The sequence below is a fragment of the Empidonax traillii genome, unplaced genomic scaffold (assembly GCF_003031625.1).
Source record: "Empidonax traillii isolate 1590-97213 ecotype Southwest subspecies unplaced genomic scaffold, ASM303162v1 scaffold384:size1533304, whole genome shotgun sequence".
NCBI classification, from domain to species: domain Eukaryota; kingdom Metazoa; phylum Chordata; class Aves; order Passeriformes; family Tyrannidae; genus Empidonax; species Empidonax traillii.
The window spans coordinates 731,497-754,120 of NW_020955577.1; the positions used below are offsets into that span (position 1 = coordinate 731,497).

At 35.6% G+C, this 22,624-nt stretch overlaps 1 protein-coding gene across 4 annotated transcripts in view; it reads left to right on the forward strand.

Annotated features, from left to right (window-relative positions):
* ANKIB1 (ankyrin repeat and IBR domain containing 1) overlaps nt 1–22,624 on the forward strand; it is an 84,017-nt gene that overhangs the window by 42,221 nt on the left and 19,172 nt on the right. For all 4 annotated transcript variants that reach the window (XM_027893223.1, XM_027893227.1, XM_027893224.1 and 1 more), the window contains exons 3-8: nt 3,664–3,964; nt 7,782–7,964; nt 14,362–14,479; nt 18,063–18,271; nt 20,555–20,643; nt 22,368–22,512. In XM_027893223.1, coding sequence (XP_027749024.1) covers nt 3,664–3,964; nt 7,782–7,964; nt 14,362–14,479; nt 18,063–18,271; nt 20,555–20,643; nt 22,368–22,512 — 1,045 coding nt within the window. The remainder of the gene's footprint in view (nt 1–3,663; nt 3,965–7,781; nt 7,965–14,361; nt 14,480–18,062; nt 18,272–20,554; nt 20,644–22,367; nt 22,513–22,624) is intronic.

Below are 22,624 nucleotides of genomic sequence, written 5' to 3' on the forward strand. Positions count from 1 at the left end.
CAAAGTTTAATGCATCAGAATTGGCCTACTATGTTGGAAGCTGAATGATTCAATAATTGTATGAATTAATTCATTGCATGTGAGTTTTAAATTACTGGGTAACAGGGCTTGGCTCTTCTGTTTGTTGTTATAACTCATGGCTTGCCTATACTTCTCTTAATGCTCTTAAAATACTTTCCTTAATGCTCATGCTTCTCTTGAAGCTGTGAGGTTTAGGTTTATACCTTCGCTGGAGTTTGCAGTGTAAACTGCAAGCTGTACTTAAAGGGCTATCCATCCCAGGGAGCAGAGGGTGCTGTGAAAGGGAACCCTATGCAGATTATTTTGCATTATTGCTGCAGCTCACTTTTCTCTAGTACCTTACTTGTCTTGCTTAAAGCAACAGTGTAATTTTCTGTGTAGTTTGTATAGTGTACATAAGTGCTTTGCATTCAAAAATTGGTACATTTCAGTTTTTGATCACATTCAGACATGCTTTAGTCTCCAGCTGTCAGAACTACCTTTATAATTTCATTTTACACTAGTTTTTATTTTAGTTTTATTTTCCTACACATAGGTACATTTTCATATGGGCTTATGTGCATATATATATAGCATTGAATCACAGAATGGTTTGGGTTGAAAGGAACCCTAAAGATCATCTAGTTCCAATGATGTGTCTCTCTATATAACTATAATGTATATGGCATTTGTTTAGAGAGACAAAGAGACTGTGAATATGGTGTTTTTCATGCCTCAACCATTAAAAATTTTATTAAAACCTGAAGAAATGGTAGTGTTGATGCTAGTTTCCCAACTGAGGGCATGTCCCAGTTGTTTATTATTCAAGTTCACAGCCTTGTGATCTTGAGTCTCTTGCCACTTTCCTGCAAATACAGATAGTGGTAGGTGTGAATGTTACAGCCCTTTCCTTTCTGTCACTTTTTCAACACTTTTCTCATGCTTTTGTCACCTCAAGTTTGGATTCTGCAAAGAGCTACAGCTTGAAGCAAAATCTGGAAAGTGCAACTAGAGTAAAGTCTGGCTGCCTTGCGGTTAAGTGATATTTCCCATAGGCAATGCATATTTTCACTCTATCAGTACATTTCCAGGCAAAATTTAGCTTCTTATACCTCTGAAATTGTGAGCCAAATTGCAGGAGTCTACAGAACTGATCTGTGAAAGTCTTATGCACCAAATACCACTGTTAAAAATGGAGTCCTGTTGAATAATGAATTTGTGGATGTAAAATTTACCCTTTTTTGGTACTAGTCATCTTCTCTGAACCTAAAGTCACAGGTTCAGCTGGGCTTTTCAGCATCGGCTTGACTTCTCCTTACTCTGAAGAGCTGATTATATCCAAGTGCCTCTGTAGAATACATCTCCTTGTCCTCCACTGAGTTATCTTTTACTCCCTTCCTCCTTCCATTCTTTTCTCCCTCCCTCCCACCCGTTTCCCTCCTTCTGTCTCTGTCTTTCCCACCTTCCTTCCCCTCTTTTCTTTCTGTCTCTAGATTCATACTATGAAAAGCTAATTCAAACCAGCAAATTCATTTTGGATAGTGTTTGATACTGGTTATCTTTCTAGTTCATGTAATTGACTCTGAAGCATTTTGCCTGTGTTGCTAAATCCCTTTCCTCTGAAAACAAACAGAAAAAAACCCAAGCAAACAAAATATGCTGTAACTTTTTTTGGCAAGATCTTTCATCTCAAGTTTGGCATATTCATATTTCCTAACAAATTCATCTATCGTGTCAGCTATCATGGAATGAAAGAGAGATTTCTCCAAGAAACACTTTTCCTGCCAAAATAGGGCAACAGACAGGAGACTGTTTTGTTTTTATCTTTTCCTCTGAATACTTTGTTGCCACTTATTTAAAAGAAAACAGTATTTTGACAGTAAGCTTCATTATGAATTCAAACTGCTTGGAGATTTTCAGACATCAAGACATCATTCCATCGCAGGACCAGGCCATCTGTGCCTAGTTTTTCCTACTGAAGTACTTGTCCAGACTGCTTTCAGTAATTTCCAAAAGGGAAATTCCACATCTACCCTGTACAGCCTCTTCCTTTAATAATAAAATAATTCTAGGATTATTCTTTGTCCTGAACAAAGCATCGACAAACTTTGAGAGAAAGGTGTACCATGTGGTACGTGGTGGGGATGTAATCAGGGACAACGAAAAGAGGAGATGGCATTTAGACTTGTAATCATAGCATAAGGCAATAACTGAGGTGAATAACATTTTCTTTTGCCAGTTTGGTTACCAAGTTATTCTGCTCACCACTGTTCACCAAGAGCAACATTGTCCGATTTTGTATTTAGGCAGCACCTGCTTTCAGGTGGCTGAGCTGCCTGAAAGTGTTTGAAACTGGTTTTTATTAGTCTTAGGGGTGAGGTCAGGGAGGGTAGAAGCTGGTTCCCTGCACTGATTTAATGAGGATTCCAGAATAACTGGTTTTTTCATATTTGCAAACTGTTTGGAGTCAGGGAACAGCCTGGAGAGGAGATAGAGTGACTTCTGCAGGTGTTATGTGGGGGGGGGGGGGGGGGGGGGGGGGGGGGGGGGGGGGGGGGGGGGGGGGAACAGTGCAAGCATTTCTGCGGTGATTTCTTGAACGTATGTGCCGTACTTCTGATCTACCCTGATGTTACCTCTCTGGGAACTAACTGTCCTTCCTCCCCTTGCATGGAATTTTTTCACCATTGCTGTCTCTCTGACTCCAGTGCTTCAAAGAGGTGGTCTTTTCTCTCTGCCATTTTCTAACATTCACTCTCCCTTAAGAAAAAAATATTATTTTAGTGTACATCAAAACGCTAAAGCAAGCTTGGGTTCCCAGGGCTTGAATGATTTGTTTCAGTTCTTCTGTTTCAGATCTGGATTGTAAGTTCTAAAAATCCTTCCTGGCAAGAAGCAGCAGGGAGCTGCTTTGTCTCAGGAGCTGTTAGGATTCAGAACTGTGATTCTAAGAATCAGCCTGTTTCCCTTTCATTGCTAAGCAGATCCTTTTTGCTGGTATAGTTTATTGTCCGCTTTACCTCTAAAGCATTCGAGAGGAGAATTAAATTCTTGCCAGCCTCTGTCATCCGCATAGGACAGGGTTTGTTTTATGTTGCACTTCTGTATATTCTAGAGTGAGAAAGTAAATAGTCTTTCCTCAATTCATGCAGAGCTGAAAAAGTATTTAAATTATTTTAAAAAGTAGTAAGTGCTGCATTGGCATCTGACTAAAGATACAGGAAAGGAGAATGAATTTTTAGGAAATTGCTCCTTCATCTATTTGCAAACTACAAAATGTACCACTATTCAGGACACAGAACAGAAGAAATAAATTATCTGTTTCATCAATCTTGTGACTTAGTAACATTTATCACAATACAACACAGAATTGTAGAATAAACTTGGCCAACTAAAATTTATTTCACACACTGGCAAAGTAATTATATGTGATACTTAGTGATATTTCAATAATTCATCTTGATCTTGGCTCTCGACTCCTAAGAGAAATGGAGGAGTGCTGTCCACTAGTAATTATCTGCTAAAGAACATTTATCACTAATGTGGCTAATCAGAATATTTGCAAGAAAAAGAGAGCTGTCATAATAGACCCTTCCCGCTTCAAGCAAATGAGTGGCATTGTGTGCTAATCTTTTTTTCTTTTATTCTTTTCCCCCCTTGCAGAACTTTCCTTTTTGTTAGAGATGGTAACCCAAACAAACGGAATGTGCACAATGAGACATCTATGCACTTACTGTGTATGGGACCTCAGATCATGATCTCAGAAGGAGCTCTTCACCCTCGCCTGGCACGACCCTCAGAAGATGACTGCAGAAGAGCAGATTGTCTGCAAATGATCCTGAAGTGGAAGGGAGCAAAGCTGGATGAAGGACAATATGAACGAGCAGCCATTGATGCTGTTGATAACAAAAAAAATACACCTTTGCACTATGCTGCTGCCTCAGGGATGAAAACCTGTGTCGAGGTAAAAATTCATATATAATTATAAGTTTATATATATGGTTATTAGTAAACAACATGCAGTGTTTCACAAAGCTGCTTTGGGGGCAATCTCATATAGTATATTAAATTAACTTTTTAATTCTATTTTTCATTAATTGGAAAAATTGCAAAGATAAACAGCCCAAAACATACACTGTAGAAAACAATTAAAGAAAAATATTATATATATATATGAACTTCATAACATAAAGTCCTCAACGCTAAGAAGACTCTTGTAGGCTTATAAAAGTTGAAATTAATTACAAGACTGTAATAGTGGAGAAAAAGCTTTAAAGTAGGCATAGACATACCTGTATGTGTAAAGAGACATGAAAACTGCCTTAGATTATTCAGCCACCTATGTAGTCTGAAATTTTAATTTAAGCATTGTTTATTAGCAAATATATTTTCTCAATATACTTGAGAGATGCAGTAACTGAAGTTCCCTTTATTTTTGTGGTTTCTGTCCTTGCAGCGTTTCTATTCTTGGTCAGCATGTCACTTTCATTGTTACAGTTTTGATCAGTTGGTCACCAAAGCTTTTTATTTGTTTTAAGTCCAGAATTGTATTCCACTGATGTTTGCTGATAGTTTATTTATTTATAATTTGTTTGGGGTTTTTTATTTTAAAAAAGTTAATAACACCACCTTTCCAATACTGTGAACTTCTCTATGGCTCTCACTTAATACATTTGCTGATTGTGTTCTGTCAAGTTTCCAGATATTGTCTGAGAATTCTCATTTAAAGTTTGTCATTTCAATTCCCCAGCCTCATCTTGAACTGAGTATTCCTCTTTATCTTCTGGGTTTTCATTAGTTCCCTCTTTAAAAGCTCAGATGGTGTCTGTATATTCCCAATAGCTAACAGGTCTTTCATTCTGTTAATATATAGGTCGTCCTTAATTTTCTGAGCTTCTAATGAATATTCTCATTCTTTATGCCATTTTTCATCTTCTTTATGCCATTTTCTATGCTGTTATGTAAGCCTCTGTTTCTCTGGTTTCCTACTCAGTACGAAGGGAAGTTAAGAGGGTGCTGCTGTTAGATGCTAATACTTAACCTGCAGGAACACAGCCTGAATCTTGCCCCTGTACCTTCTCTCTTCTCTGCCCCACGTTGTTGCAGCTGGACAAGCTCCACACAGGCAGTTTGTCTTCAAAATGTCCTTAAAAATTATTTACACACTTACTGATTTTCATGAGGAAGGCAAGTCACTATGCAGTCTTTGCTAGCTGAATTATACTCAGACCCAGCTAATTATATACATGGTAACTGAGTGACATACAGATGTTGTAGGCTGTCTCCTAGGTCTGTATTAATACTGCTTTTAATTGTCAACTTTTAATTCTTCTAGATTTAAAGAAACAAAAATATTATTTGCAAAAGACTGTATAAGTTGCTCTTGTTCTTTTTTTTTAGTGCCACTTACTTGATCCAGTTGCGTGATAAATTCTGGTTATAGGCATTTTCAGTCACAGCTGTTCTGTCTATCCTTCCCCAAGATGATATATTTGCTTTTAAACAGTATTATGAATGAGAGGACAAATGTGCATGTCATATGAGAAAATGGGATATACCAGCATTTAGCATTTAATGACTTCTTTGAGCAAAGCTGGTGAATAAAATGATTTTACATGAGAAAGGTTGCTTCTGGTAGAGAAATGGTAAACAGAAGAAAACTTTAGTCATGAGTTTCCAACATATTTTAATTTCTGGTATTTACATACTTAGTCTTCAGATTTACAGAGAATTTGAGCAAGGAGTCTTCTGTCTTGTTCTGCCTTCGTGCCCCCAAATGGGGCTATACAGTGGTATTAGAGATAAACACAACTGTTCAAAAGTTTCAGTTTCAAGAGCATGAAGTAAATGGGCTCATGCAGTAAGACACAGGCAGACTATAATGTCAGAAGGAATCACAGTCATTGCAGAGTGAATTGTGGTTCTGGAGCTGGGCTGCAGCTTTTAACTGCAGACTGCAAAATCAATTTGTTTTAAACTCGTCATGAAAGTGCATGGTTTGTGCTTCTTCACAAATTATCGTTCTATTTCTTGGTGTCTATAGTGTGAGTCATTAGATAAATCAAGCTACTAGTCTGCTAGTTTCTCATTTAATTATATAAACTGGGTTATGTTATCATGACAATAGGTACTGTAATTGACTAAACCATTTCTGACTCTAATTTGCTTTCAGTTTGTCTTTGAAGAAGAATTTGCAGTCTGATCCACATGGATTGCTATTTGCCAGAGTTTGGACACAGTTATGTAGTCTAACTAGTAGTCATGGTTTTTACGTTAGAAACATGGTGTACGCCCCTAAGTTCAAACTTCATCATGTGCACCATGTAGTAGAGGACCTTGGATCCTAAGATAAATATCTGAGGTATTTTAAGTCCTGCAGTCTGTAGTCTGTAGACCTCCTAACTCCTTTAACAGGAACAGGGTTATGAACAGGAACACTACATGCCTACACCAAGCCTGAAACAGATTGGTGAAGGAATTTAACAATCATCTTTTTGTTCCTAGAAGTATTTGAGGATTAGAATGCTTAACAAAAGAAAATGAGATAAAAAACTGAATTGCCGAATCCTCAAGAGTTCCTCCCTCTCTACAGCAGAGGACCCCAGGACTGCCTTTCACCTGTTTTTTGTGGTGGCTACTCTCACTTCAGAGCAGCATTCCTCTTTCATCATCTCCCTCCTTTCTCATAACTTTTCAGGAAAACCTCAGTCCTGTATCATCCCCTATCCCTACCACACCCAAATAAGAAAAGGAAAACCCAAGTATAGACCCTTGCAGATGAACCACCTACCAGCTGATTTGTTTGGAGTTGGTAGTCAAATGTGCAGACTTGATACTGCTCCATTCACGTGTTCGACCTCCTCTGAGCAGGACAGGGATGTGGAACCCATTGCTAAGAATAGTTTGGGCAAAGTTAATGTGGTTACCTCAAACTACTGAATAGAAAAAAGTAACTTTCATGCTGAATAGATTTGATTTTATGCAGATGCATTCCACTCTATCACAGTATAAGTAATAATAATAAACATATAATAGTTAATAGTAAATAGGAAAAATGGTCCTCTTTGACCTTTAAAATCTGTGGCATATGTTGTCAGATCAGTTTATAGCGAGAGACAAGGTTGACAAGTTAATGAGAGTAGCACAGTTTATTAGCTAGAGACTGCATTTTGGGGGGGTTACTGTCAAGAGACAAGTTTGGTGAAATGGCACAATACTAGACCATATTAGAACTATTTCCATTACCATTATTTCGTTTTACTTTTCTCACCTCAAAACAAAGGTACTACCAGTAGTATTTTGTGCTCCCTGTGAATTGGTTGGTACCCTACCATCCTTCCTACCCAAGGAATCTCCCATGGGTGGAGTAATGCCCATATAGAAAGAATATTTAAAAGTGTTTCTAACTCCACCTTGCCAGGTGCCTGGGGACCTCATGGCCCTCATTTTCTATGTAGCACTGACCATATGAGTAAAGCAGAATTTTAGTCTTTAAAACCTCACAGAGACATTGTACAGCATTGCCTTGTAACATACTTTTTGAGATTTTGTGGTTCTGTGGAATTATGGTGGATATAGGTCTAATTATGCATGAAATCAAGCAGTAATTTATTTAATAACTATTGAGAATCTTTCTTTTCGAAAGACCATTATTATTATTTTTGTCTCTCTGTTTTTCTTCTTTGTATTTTTTGTTCTCTTCCTAACTGGCTTGCCTTTTCTTTAGGCTATTATTAGAGTTGCTAATTAATAACTGTTTACTTTGCCATTTTACTTTTCAGCTTCTAGTAAAACATGGTGGAGATTTGTTTGCAGAAAATGAAAATAAAGATACCCCATGTGACTGTGCAGAGAAACAGCACCACAAAGAGCTGGCTCTTAACCTGGAATCTCGAATGGTATTTTCACGTGATCCTGAAGCTGAAAGCATTGAAGCTGAGTATGCCGCTTTAGACAAAAAAGAGGTCAGAGGACACTCTAAATCTACATTTATATTTGTAGCAGTTACATTTTGACAAAAGTCTGCAAAGTATTTCAGTAGGTACTGTCTGTACTTTATGTTTGTAAACAATTTGATTTTAGCACGGGCTCTTTATAACTTTCAAGTTAAGCTCAGAGAACATAACAAATACATTGTCAAAATTAATGAGAAATTTTATTCATATACTTAATTATGTGGTTATGTGGACTGTCTTGAGAGTGTTGCAGGCTGTAAGGCTGAAGAAGATTCAGTGAGGCCAGTAAACTGGGAAACAGTTTGCCTTAACCAAACATTTTTTATATTTTTTACTTCTTAAGATGCCTTTTTGTCTCAAAAATGAGGACAGGAGAAATTCTGAAAAGGAGAAAATCTGTGGCATAGAGTAGGGAAACTGTTCTGGTGGATCTTCCCAGGCTGAGACTGGGTTAAATGTTACCAAAAATCAGCTGAGTAGTGCAGGACTTCAAAACAGTGCCTTTAGTTTCTTGTTTTATAACATGATGCCTGAAGCTACTGCATACCAGAACTTGTATGAAAAACAGGTAATAACAGGTAGTGTTGTTTCCAAGTCAGTTATTGAGAGAGACAATTCACTGACACAAATTTGCTTGAATTCTGTTATGCCTTACACATGACTGTGATTCAATAAGGATCATTTGACCAGAAAGATTCTAAGTAAAAGTTCTCTCCCCACACATGATCAGATTTTAATTAGCTAAAATTCTAAATAAGAATACATAGGTAATATCATTCAGTAAATATCACAAAGTAATTCTGTTTAAATTAAAGGACAATAGATTTCTCTGTGGCTACTTCCCTCAAAAAGAGCATGGCCTGGCCTTTACTAGCTTAGTGCACCTAGGACCTAATGATGCTTAAAAGAAAATTCATTTAGATTTAGATTTAGATATGAGTAGGCTTACAGATCAACTGTTCCCATGAAAAATGCCACTAATGGTCACTTTTACTTTGTGCTGTTTTTGTTTTTTTTACTTTCAATTAATTTCTTTATTAATTTTCTTGGATAAATTCAAATATAAACAAGCTTAATTAGATTGTTTATTCCTAGATGAGACATTTTGAGATGAGCTTTAATACACTGGAATTTACATTGAAATAGCAAATGTAATTAACTCATTTTAATTTCTCAGAATATTTCCATATAGAGACACCCAAATTGTTGTAAGAAGATGTTGGAAATTGTATTTTCTCCCTTGGCAGAAACACTTCAAAAGACTGCAGCAGTTTCCTGCCACAGTTGCAGTTTATCACTCCTTTGGTTATACAAGTAGAACTATTTGGATGGTTATGTTGTCAGCTGGATCATAGCAATGTTTTGACTTAAAAGAAGAAAAAGTTTTGAACAGTAGTAATATGTAATTGTTTTATTTAGGCTGAGTAATTTTTATCTTTATATTTACCATGGCTTTGCTGGCATATACACCAGCACAGCTAAGAGAATAGGGAACTTACAAATATGGGTGAGACAAATCAAGAACCATTTGAACAGGCAAGAGAAAATACTGTCTTGTGACTGTTTAAGGTGGATGCTGAGCAAAACCAGCTTCAAGACTTGATAGTTGCAAGGGAATGTACAGTTGTCCATCTCACATACCAGGGCAGCTTTCCCAAATCCCCAAAAATGTCAGCCTGGAATTTGGTACACCAATTGATAATCTTGGGGATTTACGTAGAGCAACTCTGCCTTTGTGTGCTCCCTTCTGATTTTATTCCCATTTCCTTGTGACTTTTCAGTGGGATAATTTCCATAACTTCTTATTTAGCTGTAACAGCACAAGTGCTGCCACAAGAAAGATACCAAGAGCATGCAGCCAGGAGAAGTTAATTTTTCAGTCTTAGCCCTCAGAGTGGCCAAAACTAGCTGAAAAAAACCAGCCTTAGAAAGACTTGCACTGAACTGCAATCCAAATGACCACATGTGCTCATCCTACAGGTCTGTGCACAAATGTCTGGAATGGGCAGTGGAAGCTGCACTTACCACTGGCTATGGTGATGCCTTCATCTGTTATCTTAACGAGGCATAAGAAGTGATCCAAAAGCTTTCCCCAAAACACAGATGCTTCACCAAAATTGCCTCTCAAAGATGGTCCTGTATTTTTTTCCTCTCAATTTCATTTCTGTGTATTATTAAACACTGAGGTACCAAGTGTACAAAATGATTGTTTAACACAGTATTTAGCTTGTAGTCATTTGGTGATGTCCTTCAACACCCTTACAAGGCACAGAATATTCATTCATGAATAATGAACATACTTTGAATAAGAAGAAGTGCATTTTCAAAGTAACTTCATCTCTTAAATTAAGCTTACAGGAAAAGATACATTTGAAAACCATGAATAGGATTACTTCCCAGGCAAAACAGGCAAATGGACTTAACTCCAGTGTTTATGATACGCATGGTACCATCTGGAATGATAGTACCCAATACCTCCCCTTCCAGACCTACTGTGTTTACAGGAGAACAATCCCTTTTTTTGTTGATTCTTTGCTCTTACTTTGTTGAATGATCTCAAAAAAAAAATCTTTGTTACATAAAATCTTAAGTTTATATTTATCTTTTAAATCTAATTGAAGATAGACTAAATAATATGACAGTAAGTGATTATTTTTAAACTGCTTTTATAAGTTCTGGTTGTTTTATTAGCACAGTCTTTTAAATTTCTGTTTATTGTAGCATGGGAGCATATTTGTCTTGGTTATGTATCCCTGGGAGATAACTGCATTCTTCCTTTCAATCACATCGTGCAATGTTATGAACTTACATAAGAAACACCTGGGAATGAGCAGTACCTCAGAGCAGATTATCCAGAACAGTTTTGGCTCTTAGTCAGACTCAGTGAAATTTATTGTGCAATAGCAGAGTGTATAATTTCTTCATTCATTTTACATATGTGCCACTGAATGCTGTAGAAATACACTGCTAGTGAATGTATCACGGATTTATTGAGTGTATAATAATTGGAATGGTTTTCTTCAGTTCCTGAATTGATGTCGTATAAATATACAAGTAATGCAAATACCATAAGTACAAAGAGTTATCTAAAATTATTAAAAATTATTTTATCTCTACAGATAGAGAATGGTTCACTAAGTGAAAGAAGGGGACTGCAGTTCGTTAAGATATATGTACACTTACGTACACATAGTGCATATAATTATATTTGAATGAGTTAAATGGAGTATAAATAATTTATTTAATATATTACTCCATTAACTGTAGAACTCCATCCACCCATAAAGGAGGATATTTACATGAAGTGTTTTGACACCATTTAATTATATAGCCATCACTGTAGCAAATAGTTACTTTGCCCCTTTCTGTTTTAATGGTCCTTTAAAAGAGAAGAAAATAATAATAACTAGAAATGAACTGTTAAAATAGACATCTTACATACTAAAAGTATTTTCAGGAGAAAAAAATTACGCAGTTTATGATACCTAAATGTTAGTGGTAAAAACTTGAGAAGAAGACAGCAGCTCTTGAAAATACAAAAGTGTTGGAATCTGTAACGAGGAGCTCAACAATGCATTAAAGTAGTAATTAAAATAGTACATTCAAAATCATTATATAGTTAAATGATGCTAATATTGAACAGTGTCTTTTTTCACAGCAAATATCAATACAGAGCTCCTCCATAAATGAGAATTAAACGAAGTCTCTGAGCATCCCAGGCTTTAATCAAAATCCTTTACAGTACATGGCTTTGCAGAGACAAGTCATCAATGTTTGAAGTAGTTAAAAACAAAGCTCGGTGATATTACATAAAGGATGTGCATCCTTGTAACTACAGACTGTATCTTCACAAGTCTCTACAAAACTGTCTTGTACACATTAACATTGTTAAGGGTTCCCATTGTATAAAGTCTTTGATCTGGAATTTCCAGATTAAGCTACTTTATAGTGCCAGCCTAAAATTTCTTTCAGCTTCTTCTGTGGGCTCATATATTATTTTATGAAACAAATGTCTGAAGTTTCAAACACATTCTTAGGAAATATTTCCTTCAGCACTTAAAAAGATAAAATTAGGATTCTTAAAAACTGAAGATCCAAAAATCCCCACTGGGTTGTGTGAAATGCTCCAGCTGAGATAATGTAATAGTCTGCTACTCAAGGGAGATACTTGCCAGTGTTTGACCTAGAACCAATCAGTTAAATATAATTCTGAGCATATCTGCATTTCAGGATAAAATACTGGGTCCTAAAATATGCGCATATGTTGCAAGTTTAACAGAAAAGACATTTCTTCTTATGATATATAGGTCTTCAAGAATTGAGTACTGTTGTGCTGACAAAAGCTGCTTGTTTTACAACTGCATTTCAGAATGCAGTTCAAATGCAGTCACGACGATTTACTCTTTGCTTCCATGTTTTTTGCTGTGCATATGCACAATTATAATCATTCTGGCACCCGTGTTTTTATAAATTAAATCTTTTGTAAGAAGGTCAGTCAAATTCCAGCATGCTATAAATCAAGTGGCCTAGATTTATTTCAGTGCAAGCCATTAATGTTCAGATTGTCCTTTACTGAGTCATGCATGATCAGTAATGGAAGGACATACAGAAACTCCCTGAACTTGGGCAATCAAGATATAGGTCAGGACACTCACAGTTCATTTCTCTTCTGCTTTGCTTGCTTTCTAAAAAAGGACAAAGACCCAGTGCAGAGCCGTGGCTCTTGCTGATCACAAAGTTTCCAATATTGAGAAGCATCTGTTTATTTTACTGATTAGCTTACAGGAGACATCCTTGTAGGAGTCGGTTATGGGTTTAGGTGCACTTTATGAAATTTATCATGATGTCTAGATTATAGGAAGGAAGTTACATTTTTAGAGTAGGTGTCTCGAAAGAAGAAAATTGTTTAGAAGCCCAGGGTATCCATTCTCCCCATCACTTCTGCCTTCTCTTTGTTATCCTCAAAGGGCACGGTAGGCTTTTACTTAGATTGTAAACATCCGAGGACAGGGCCAGTCTTTTCCTTTCTGGCTATCTCTGTATGCATGCATGTGTGTGCTTATAATCTACACTGGAGACTCCTGGACTATGCTCTCCATAAAATCAAAATATAGATAATAAATAATGATGCATGGTCTTTACTGTGGTTATCACTGCTGCTCTTGTATCCTTTTGCCTCCAAATTGCTGAAGACTTTTGCTATTTGGTGGGCAGGTTCCTAATTAGTCCTGAGTACATATCATTTTATGTCAAATGCTTTAAATATTTTGTTAATTAACCTATACAGAAATAAATAAAATCAGTACATGTAAGAATAGTATTTTTTAAAAACCCTTTCTATATCCATTCTCTGTACATGCCCTCCCACTTTTTTTTCTCTTTCTACCTTCTGTGCATTTTCTCTGTGCAACACTAACAAATATATTATTTCCTGTCATGTTCTTCCTTTCTTAGTTTTAAAAAGGAATCTGCAAAAATATGTATGCATCTCTAGTATCTTGGTTGGAGCTAATTCATAATCTTAAAATTATTCCTTTTTTTCTTTCTGATTTGACCTTTTTTTTGTTATAATATGGAGATGGAGCTCCAGACTAGGAAGGCGTCTGCTCTGACTGTGTAGGGCTATCAGAATTGGCCATTGTTTCTCAAAGAGTTTTGACATCTTCTTGTGCAATGAATCCCCAGCCTTGGAGATATTCAAATGCATCTGGACAGGGTCCTGGGCAGCTGGCTCTAAGTGACCCTACGTGAGAAGGACGGTTTGACCAAATGATGTCATCTGCAAGTCCCTTCCAACCTTAACCCTTCTCTGTTTCTGTGAATATTTCCTCAAAAGACCTGTACTGGCGTCTGTTCACAAACTTCTCACTTTTTAATATATTTCAATGTGTTCTCCCCCAATGAATTCAAAGTTAACGGGTCTCAATGAATGTATAAAGTTAGTGTCAGAGAACCTATATGCAATGTATGCTAACCTGTCCTTTCTCTTGCTCTCCTCTAAATCCTTAGTTCAAATCTAGTCAGGCATTCTCATACCAATATCTGAGGCTTAATCACTGAATCAAAATTCATCTGGATTCTGTGAAAATCTAGGGCTTTTTGAGAGAGAGAGTCAGTGTTAGGCTAGCTTAAAATTTGAACATGGCCTCTGGATATAACGGAGAACTCTAGGGATACTGCTTTTGGATTTTGAATTGTACAAAGGTAGTATTATAAATTTTGCAAAATGACAGTGTTTCCATATAGCTTTGCATGGTCATTGGTGTGCACCCTGAATAAATTTTGTCACATCTCCCAGCTGAGATGGTGATCAGTAACAGTGCTTTGAATGCTTTCATTTCAATACTGCATTAGAAACTAACTGGAAAATGCTAGACATAAATTGTCTTTCTTCTTCTTCTCAAAGCCATATGAAGGGCTAAGACTTCAAGACCTGCGAAGGCTGAAGGATATGCTGATCGTGGAATCTGCTGACATGCTCCAGGCCCCACTCTTTACTGCAGAAGCTCTACTTCGGGCACATGGTAATGCAAACCCTTAGAGTCTAAAGAAACTGTTTTCAGCAAAATCGAAACAACAGTTGTATGTTAGACTTTTATTTCCAAGTAAAAGAGAAGTAACGGGTAATCAAGTAGCAGGAAACAGACCACAGAGTACTTCAGAAAGAAGTACAGCTGCAGTATGTCAAAAAGCAGTGAGGCAGACAGGAAAGCTGATAGGAAAGTGATTCAAACTAGGAATTACAATGGAAGACATTTTATCTTAAGCAGTGTGGAGAAACAGAGCTGTCCTATTTGGGTGAGACACAGAAGTAAAACTTCCATGGTTTTATATGTTAAAAAAGTTAAATTCATCAAACCTATTTTTGTCAGACCTTTGGTTTGTGCATAAAACTGGGTCCATTTTTTTTTATTTATTTATTTTTTGTTGCAATAAAAACAGTCTGACCATTGTAATAAATGGTTGGAAATTGCCCTGGGGTTTAAATCATATGAGTGTATATCCTTTGAAGGATTTTTGTATAGGGTCTGCTTTTAACACAGGGTATGCTTTTCTGTGTGTGCATATCTGTAACTAGATTAATTTCACTGAAATAAGTCTATGCTCTTGTGTAATTTAATCTGGGATTGTCAGAAAGGGGATATACCGAATTCAGTGTGTTTGCTCCAGACAAAAGTATCTCTGAAACTCAGTGTAAGCTTTAGGCTTTGATTCAGTGATTCAAAACTTATGCTTACTGAAGCATCTGCATTGTTACTTTGTGCCAAAGGAACTACTCAGGCAGTTAATGGTTTACATGCTCATCATCGTGTTACTGGATTAAGCTTTCATACCCTATTATTGCTGTGGGCTCCTTGTGAAAATCAGTGGGAGAGGGAAAAGTGAAATAGGAAGACATTATTTTAAACCCACACCTTTGGGTAGACTTTCATGAAGAGTTGTGGTACCTGGAATTCATCTCTTTTACATTATTTTCCATAGCTGGTATTTGCATTCCTTTTAACATTGAATTAAGTGAACGTGAACATGTGCCAGTTTAAGGCATAGTCTTTGCATATGTTTTTTTTTAATGTTGAATATTTACTTCTTATATTGTATTTATAATATGTGCAATATTCGAATGCTAAAAAATATAAATATTTAACTGAGCAGGTTCCATAACCTGTGCAGATCTTTTGAAGAGGAAAATTATTACAATACTGTTCAAAATCTCAGCTCAGTCTGCAATAAGTCCAAAATCAGTGAGGTTGATGTAAACTGTGGAGAAATGTCTGCCAGCATCCAGCAAGCAGGACTTGAAAGTTGAGAAAAAATCAGTCTGTGTTGGAATGGTGGTTCTACTGATGTTGCCTTAGTGATGTAGCAGTAACTTAATGCAACTGGCCAGCGCACAGGAAGAAGCACAATTAGCAAGTCATGAGAAAGTCAACTGTTTGCCTGTAGCTGTATTGGGTCAGCTGAGCAAAAGGAATAACTGAGCTGTTTACTAAGGTTTAGAGAATTGGGAAACATCAAATGCCAAATTGTAGTGTTTTTTGTATTAAATCTTGAAATTCATGAATGAATAATGTGAAATCTTTATTCACATTTCACATACCTCTTAAATTCTTGGAAAGATCACAGATACGTAATATTTAATCCAACAAATTTTGCTTTTCTTATTTAAAACTATATCAATTTATTGACACAGTTTTAAGAATTGAGCCTATTTTTCTTTTTTTTTCCTCAGTTGAGAGACAGAAACACAAAGAATTAGAGCCAAGATAAAAACACATTATTATTGCAGTCATGAAAATAAATAACTTTACAGTTTTTCTGCAGATATTTTTGCAACATTGTCTCTGTTTTTCTCCTAGTTCATTATACAGCAGGTGATTTCAGGATAAAAGAGAGGCAATTGAACAAATGTAACTTGTGTTTTACTGAAACTCAGAAGTTAGTAAAGAGAACACAGTGGATCCATTTAGTAGCATGTCTTAACCCTTTCTAATTTTAAAGATACAGTACAATCAAAGAAGGTCAAGAAAAATTTTAGAAAATTTTATATTTTATCTGCATCTTAACATCAGTCAGTTCCCTTCTGAAAGAATATAAGCTCAGGGTAATTTGAAAAATGCTGATAAAATTTATAATTTTTGCAGTGTAAATATGTTCAAGGTCCATATCTTTAAACAAATGAAATTAAACTAACCCATTATATGTTTTAGCTTAGACAAGTAAGGACCTGATCAATAAATCATCTCTAGCTTGAAGAATTTTTTTTTACATTAGGAAGGAGCAGATTTTAGTATGATAGCAATCATTATTTGACAGGGGCAATATTTTTACTAAGTTCAGTGCTTAGAACATACATCTTTTTTCCCAGCACTAATACAATATAGAAATGCTATTTATCTTTTCCTTATAAAACATTCAATAGAAATAAACTATCTCTTGATTAATAACATTGATGTTCCTTTGGGACTACCTAACATTTAAAAAAAAACCCTCAAACTTTAAAACAATCATTTAAAGTGATAGGAAAAAAATGGGAAATTTCTCTTTCTTTAGCCAGTTCAATTTTGCCTGAACTGTGCATAGTGTTGATGGGTTTAGATTCAAATCCATATAGGAATTTGATAGATTTATATTTAAATGAGAATTTTAAAGTATTTTTTCTTATCATGTCTTTAGAATTAATATTACAAATCAGAAATAGAAAATATTTCAAACAATTGTGAAGAAATATTTGATTTAGTTTTTAGGTATTAATATATAATACATTTTGTTTCACTAGTTATTTTTTTGTATATAAATGAGCAATGTTATGAATAAAAGTAAAGGATTCATTAACACTTACTTATAGAATAAAATGTAGGAAGAATATATGCAGTTTTCTTTGTAATCATATGGGTTTTTTTAATTTCCTTTTTCCCAGAAACACATCACTTACATACATATATATGAAGACTGGAAACTCATTAGGTCACAAATCTTTTTGTAATCCAGTTTGGATCTTAGTTCTTCTTCCTTTATGTCATGGCTTCATCTTTAAAAAAAAAAAAAAAACAAAAAAAAAAAAAAAAAAAAAAAAAAAAAAAAAAAAAAAAAAAAAAAAAAAAACAAAAAAAAAAAAAAAAAAAAAAAAAAAAAAAAAAAAAAAAAAAAAAAAAAAAAAAAAAAAAAAACAAAAAAAAAAAAAAAACCACCACAATAGATAAAAGTGAATTCATATTGAACAATTACTTTTTCACAAAAAGGAAAGAATATTAAAAACTCTGGTGTGAGGGCTGCTGTATTTTCATCTTTTTGTGAAAGTCAGAAGTCTGTGAAAGAGTTCTGGTTTCTGATCAATCCTCCTAGCTGCTACAATTGCTTTAAGTAAATAACAAAAATAATTTTAAGACTGATGTAACAGGGAAAGGAGATGCTTGCAATGTGATTATTTACAAAAATACATTGCATTATGTATTATCTTGGAATGTGTTCTCTAAAATGTCATCTAAATCCCATTCACTCACACTTTATCATGCTTGTTTATTTTGAAAAGGTTTAGCTTAGCATTTATATATATATGTATTTTCAACATTATCAGCTGCATAATTGCCTGTTCTGTACTTATTGAAGACTGGGACAGGGAGAAGTTACTTGAAGCATGGATGTGTAACCCGGAGAATTGCTGCCAGCGTTCAGGGGTTCAGATGCCAACTCCCCCTCCAAGTGGATACAATGCGTGGGATACGCTCCCTTCTCCACGAACTCCACGCACTACTCGCTCCTCTGTCACTTCCCCTGATGAAATCAGTCCCTCGCCAGGAGACATGGAGACAGCTGTGGTAAGTTTATAAATAGATCTGAAACTAGCAGGGCAAAAGACCGATTTCTAAGCATAGTGCACCTGTGTAGACGGAGCTGCTTCTCCTCCCATTCTGAAAGGGCATTTGTAAGGGTGTAAAATGTTTCTCTGGCCAAAAGTGGTGAACAGAGAAGTTGACACCCTAAACATTCTATATGATAGAACAGTTGCACCCCTGGCTAATGTAAATCATTCCATTCTTACCTTGGCTATCACTCACAAACTATCATTTTAGCCAGCTACAGTGACATCAGTGCATTTGGCTTTTGAACTTCTCATCTCATCCTTATCAAGATGTTCACTTTCATTGTGTCCACTTCCCTGAATGTACCCAGTTCTGTGAACATTGCCTTTTGAAAATTTTTTTTTCCTTTAGAAAACAGAATTCTCTTTGTCTGCATTTTGAAATGTCAGCCCACTAGTGTACTGTAAGCTTATAATTACTTTTACTATGTGTGGGCTGCTTGAAGCGGTTTGTAACGCTATTGCAAATTTGAAATATGAAAGCTCCTTTCATTAAAATCAGTGTGGCTCTTTCAGAAGACAGGGTTCTCTTTTTAATAATCTGCAGCTGCAGCATTATAAAACTTTTGCTCCATGACCTAAGCATTTTTCTAGAATATTATATGCAGTCTTGCAAGTGGATCATCCCTAGATCTTATATTAAAATTAAGATTTTGCATTCCTGCATAGAAATGTTTTATTTCTTTTCATTGTAAAATGCTGAAAAAGAAGCTATAGAGGAGGAACGTGGTTATTGTACATTTGTTTACATTAGAAGTTAAATATTGTCTGTGAATATTTCCTAATTAAAATTTTAATGGAAGATTACATGTCTTCAGTTTTACATTGTGTATTTTGTTTTTCATTGATGGTCCATAAGCCAGGAATGCAGGTTGGAATAATGATTGCTATGCTATATCTAGTATGTCTAAATCCAAATTCAGAGTTATACAGTTAGTCTTCCTGTTTGTTTAAAAATCTTATCTAAACTATCAAATCTATCAAAACTGGTTTCAGACTGTTGATGAAACAAAACGTATTTTTTTGAGGCCTCTCATTTTGGCAGGAACATTAAAACTAAAAGGAATAGATAAAATATTTAAACCACAAGCTATAAAGCTCCATTTCAGATTTTGCATTTGCATCCTATCTTATAATTAAAAATGTACCAGTAAAATGTTCTTACTTTGATATTTTAAACTCAGGGCTTCATGAAATTCCTTATTTTAAAGTTACATTTTAAACAAAATTTAAGGCTCTCATAAATTGAATAGTGAACATTTTCAGTGCATTGTCAACTTTTAAAATATTTAATTTTGGCAAGACAATAAGCTGAAATGACTAAAACAACAATAAATACCTTCACCAAGTTTTACACTTTAAAGACTGACTTCTTTTGGTTTGATTTTGTTTGGGCTGTGATACAAGTGCTTGTAGAGTGGCATACCACAAGCTAACTTTCTGAAAATGTCCTGTGTGTGTATAATATCAAGTGTATTGAAAGTTGAAGTACATTTTCATGGAATCTTTGTTCCAATGAAAAGAAAAATTGATTTGTATTCCTTGAAGAACATTAGTATTTATTTTCACACAAAACCACAACCAATAATGGTTTCATCCCTATGCATTAAATGTTTTCAAAGTAAGGGCCTTAATACTCAATGTTATTTTTTCTTTAGTACCATACTTACGTAAAATTCAGCAGTGGTGTCTTCTGACGCAATATTTTTAGTGTAACTTTTTATTTGGATTGAAAACATCAAAATCTTTTAAAAAATATTATTTATGTAGATGATTATTTAAAATATTTGCTGCTGCTGCACACCCAAGATGTTCCATCTTGATTTGGCCCTGACTGTGTGAGATGCTAGACATTTCATGTAGCCTCTGTCATCTTTAAACTCATTTCTGGGTATCTGTGAAGCTGATGAAACATTCGGGTCTGTTTTGGACCCAGAATTCTCACTCTAAGATCCCAGCACTCAGCAGGGTGAAGCATTTCCTGAGCTCAAGGACACAGCAAAAGCCAGCCCAAAATACGCTGTTTGGATAGGAAGGTATAGAAACAGATACCTAATCTTTCCCATTTCTATTTCTATAGCTTAAATAACTATTTTTTTCTGATTACAGTTAAGATTTTTTTTCCTCTGATGAGCACTTCTTTGAATTTTCGCTGAACCTTTCCAACATAACTTGGTCTACTAACAAAATGAAAGGCTTTAGGGTGTTTTCTTAATCAAAAGCTTTTTTTCATTTGCAGTGTGACATTTGTATGTGTAATATTTCTGTGTTTGAAGACCCAGTGGATATGCCTTGTGGACATGACTTCTGCAGAGCATGCTGGGAGGCGTGAGTATATGTGCTTTTCTGTCATTTGAGAAAATGTCAGACTTGCCATTTTGAGGCGGAAAGGACGTAAACAAGACCGTAAACAAGCTAATGGTAAAGTATTTTGGGGGTTTCAAGGAGTTGCTGGTTTGAACCTATGAAATATTTTAGTTGTCACTCAAACAACTGTTTTAGGCTTATGTAATGTTTGTTTTCGTCCTGACTCGGCAAAACTCTAAAGCAAATGTTTCAAGCCTGTGTGTAAATAGATAAGCCTACTCTTGATTTGTTCAGTGTGTGTGTGCCGTTGGCAGCACTGGGGTTTACACTTTCTAAATTAAGTACATGCTTAATTCCATCTCTTGATTTAGCATATTGAACTTAGGCATCGTAAATCCATTTCCAGTCAGAAAAGCAATTAAAATGCTTTCTTATGTTCAGGTTAATAACTGAGGGTAGGTTTCACTTAGAAGTTCTATTAGGGTAATGCTCTTGTTACTTCATAGGTCAGAACAGTCATGCTAGTAAAAAACTCAGACGTGGATAATTATGTTAGTATAAATATTAATCATACTTCCTAGGAATAATTATATCTGTATGCAGTGCCTTTGTATTCATCTGTGTCCCCATTCAGGGGATTGTACTACTTGAACCGTAGCACTGTAGTGTCTTGTTACAGTGTCATTTCAGCACAGCTCTTGCTACTGCAGATCAGCCCAGTTTGTATGAACCCATCTGCCCGAAGTTAAGGAAGAGCGCTTTCTTTTCCACAGGAGCTTTTCAGCAGCAGCAAGAAAATCAGCAGTCATGCGTCTCTAGTCTTGCAAATAGCTACACAGCCATGCAGAAGTTACCAACAGATCACTGGCTTGACGTGGTGCTTCTAATTTGGTTGCTGGACTGTGTGTACTGCGGTCTGTGTGGTACAGAGTCCAGCACAGAACCACAGACCCAGAGCCACAGCTCAATGTCAAGCAAGTGTTTGTGGTGGCACATCTAGGGTGGAATTCATCTTCCTGAGCCAGTCATTTCTGAGTTACTCAGAGCATAGCCAGGACTGAGTTACCCTATTCTAAGATATAAATCCAGGATGGAATGAGTTGGCAACTCCTTCTACCTAACTATTATAGGATCTCAGGTGACTACCTTAGAATAGCTGTCTGTCCCTTACATGATTAAAGTTAGATGAGTATCATCCTTGATGTCAGATTAATAAATATATTATAGCTTTTAAACTAAGCAACTCTGCAAACTCTTAAAGTCCAGCTTTCAGCAGATTTCTGAGCTCATTCTGTCTTGCATTCTGGTGCTTAGGGACTACAAAGGTTACCATTTAGACATTTGTGTTCAAGAGCAGACCTGTTTTTATTAGCACGGTTGTAGGAATTAATTGCATATCACATTAATTATTTCCTGGATTAATTACATTTACATGCTCCATTACTGATAGGTAGAAGTAATTCTCAGTTTAATTAAACATTGCAGAGCTCTCTGATAAATGACAAGGATGGAAACCACAAATACCTAAACATCTAGCTGATGACGCTCACATTTGGACCATGACTGTTCTTTTTTTTTTTTTTTAATAATCCTTTTGGGCAGAAAAGGATACTTCTTATTCTTTGTTTAAAAATTGATTATTGTGAATATTGTGAATATCTGTTTTTTACTTAGTGTAAAAGTACTCAGCAGCCTTTTAACTTTTACTTTTTATTCACAAATACTGACTGACAAAATTCTGGCAGATTTTTGAACCTGAAAATTCAGGAGGGTGAAGCTCACAACATTTTTTGCCCAGCGTATGATTGTTTCCAGCTTGTGCCTGTAGACATCATAGAAAGTGTGGTTTCCAAGGAGATGGACAAAAGATACCTTCAATTTGACATTAAGGTAAATTATTAAACTGTTCTTGTATTATTGAACTGATTCATTTTTTTAGAAAATAACTTACAACTTCTATGTGAAATGCTGCGATATATCTATAACTTTCCAAGTAGTTCAT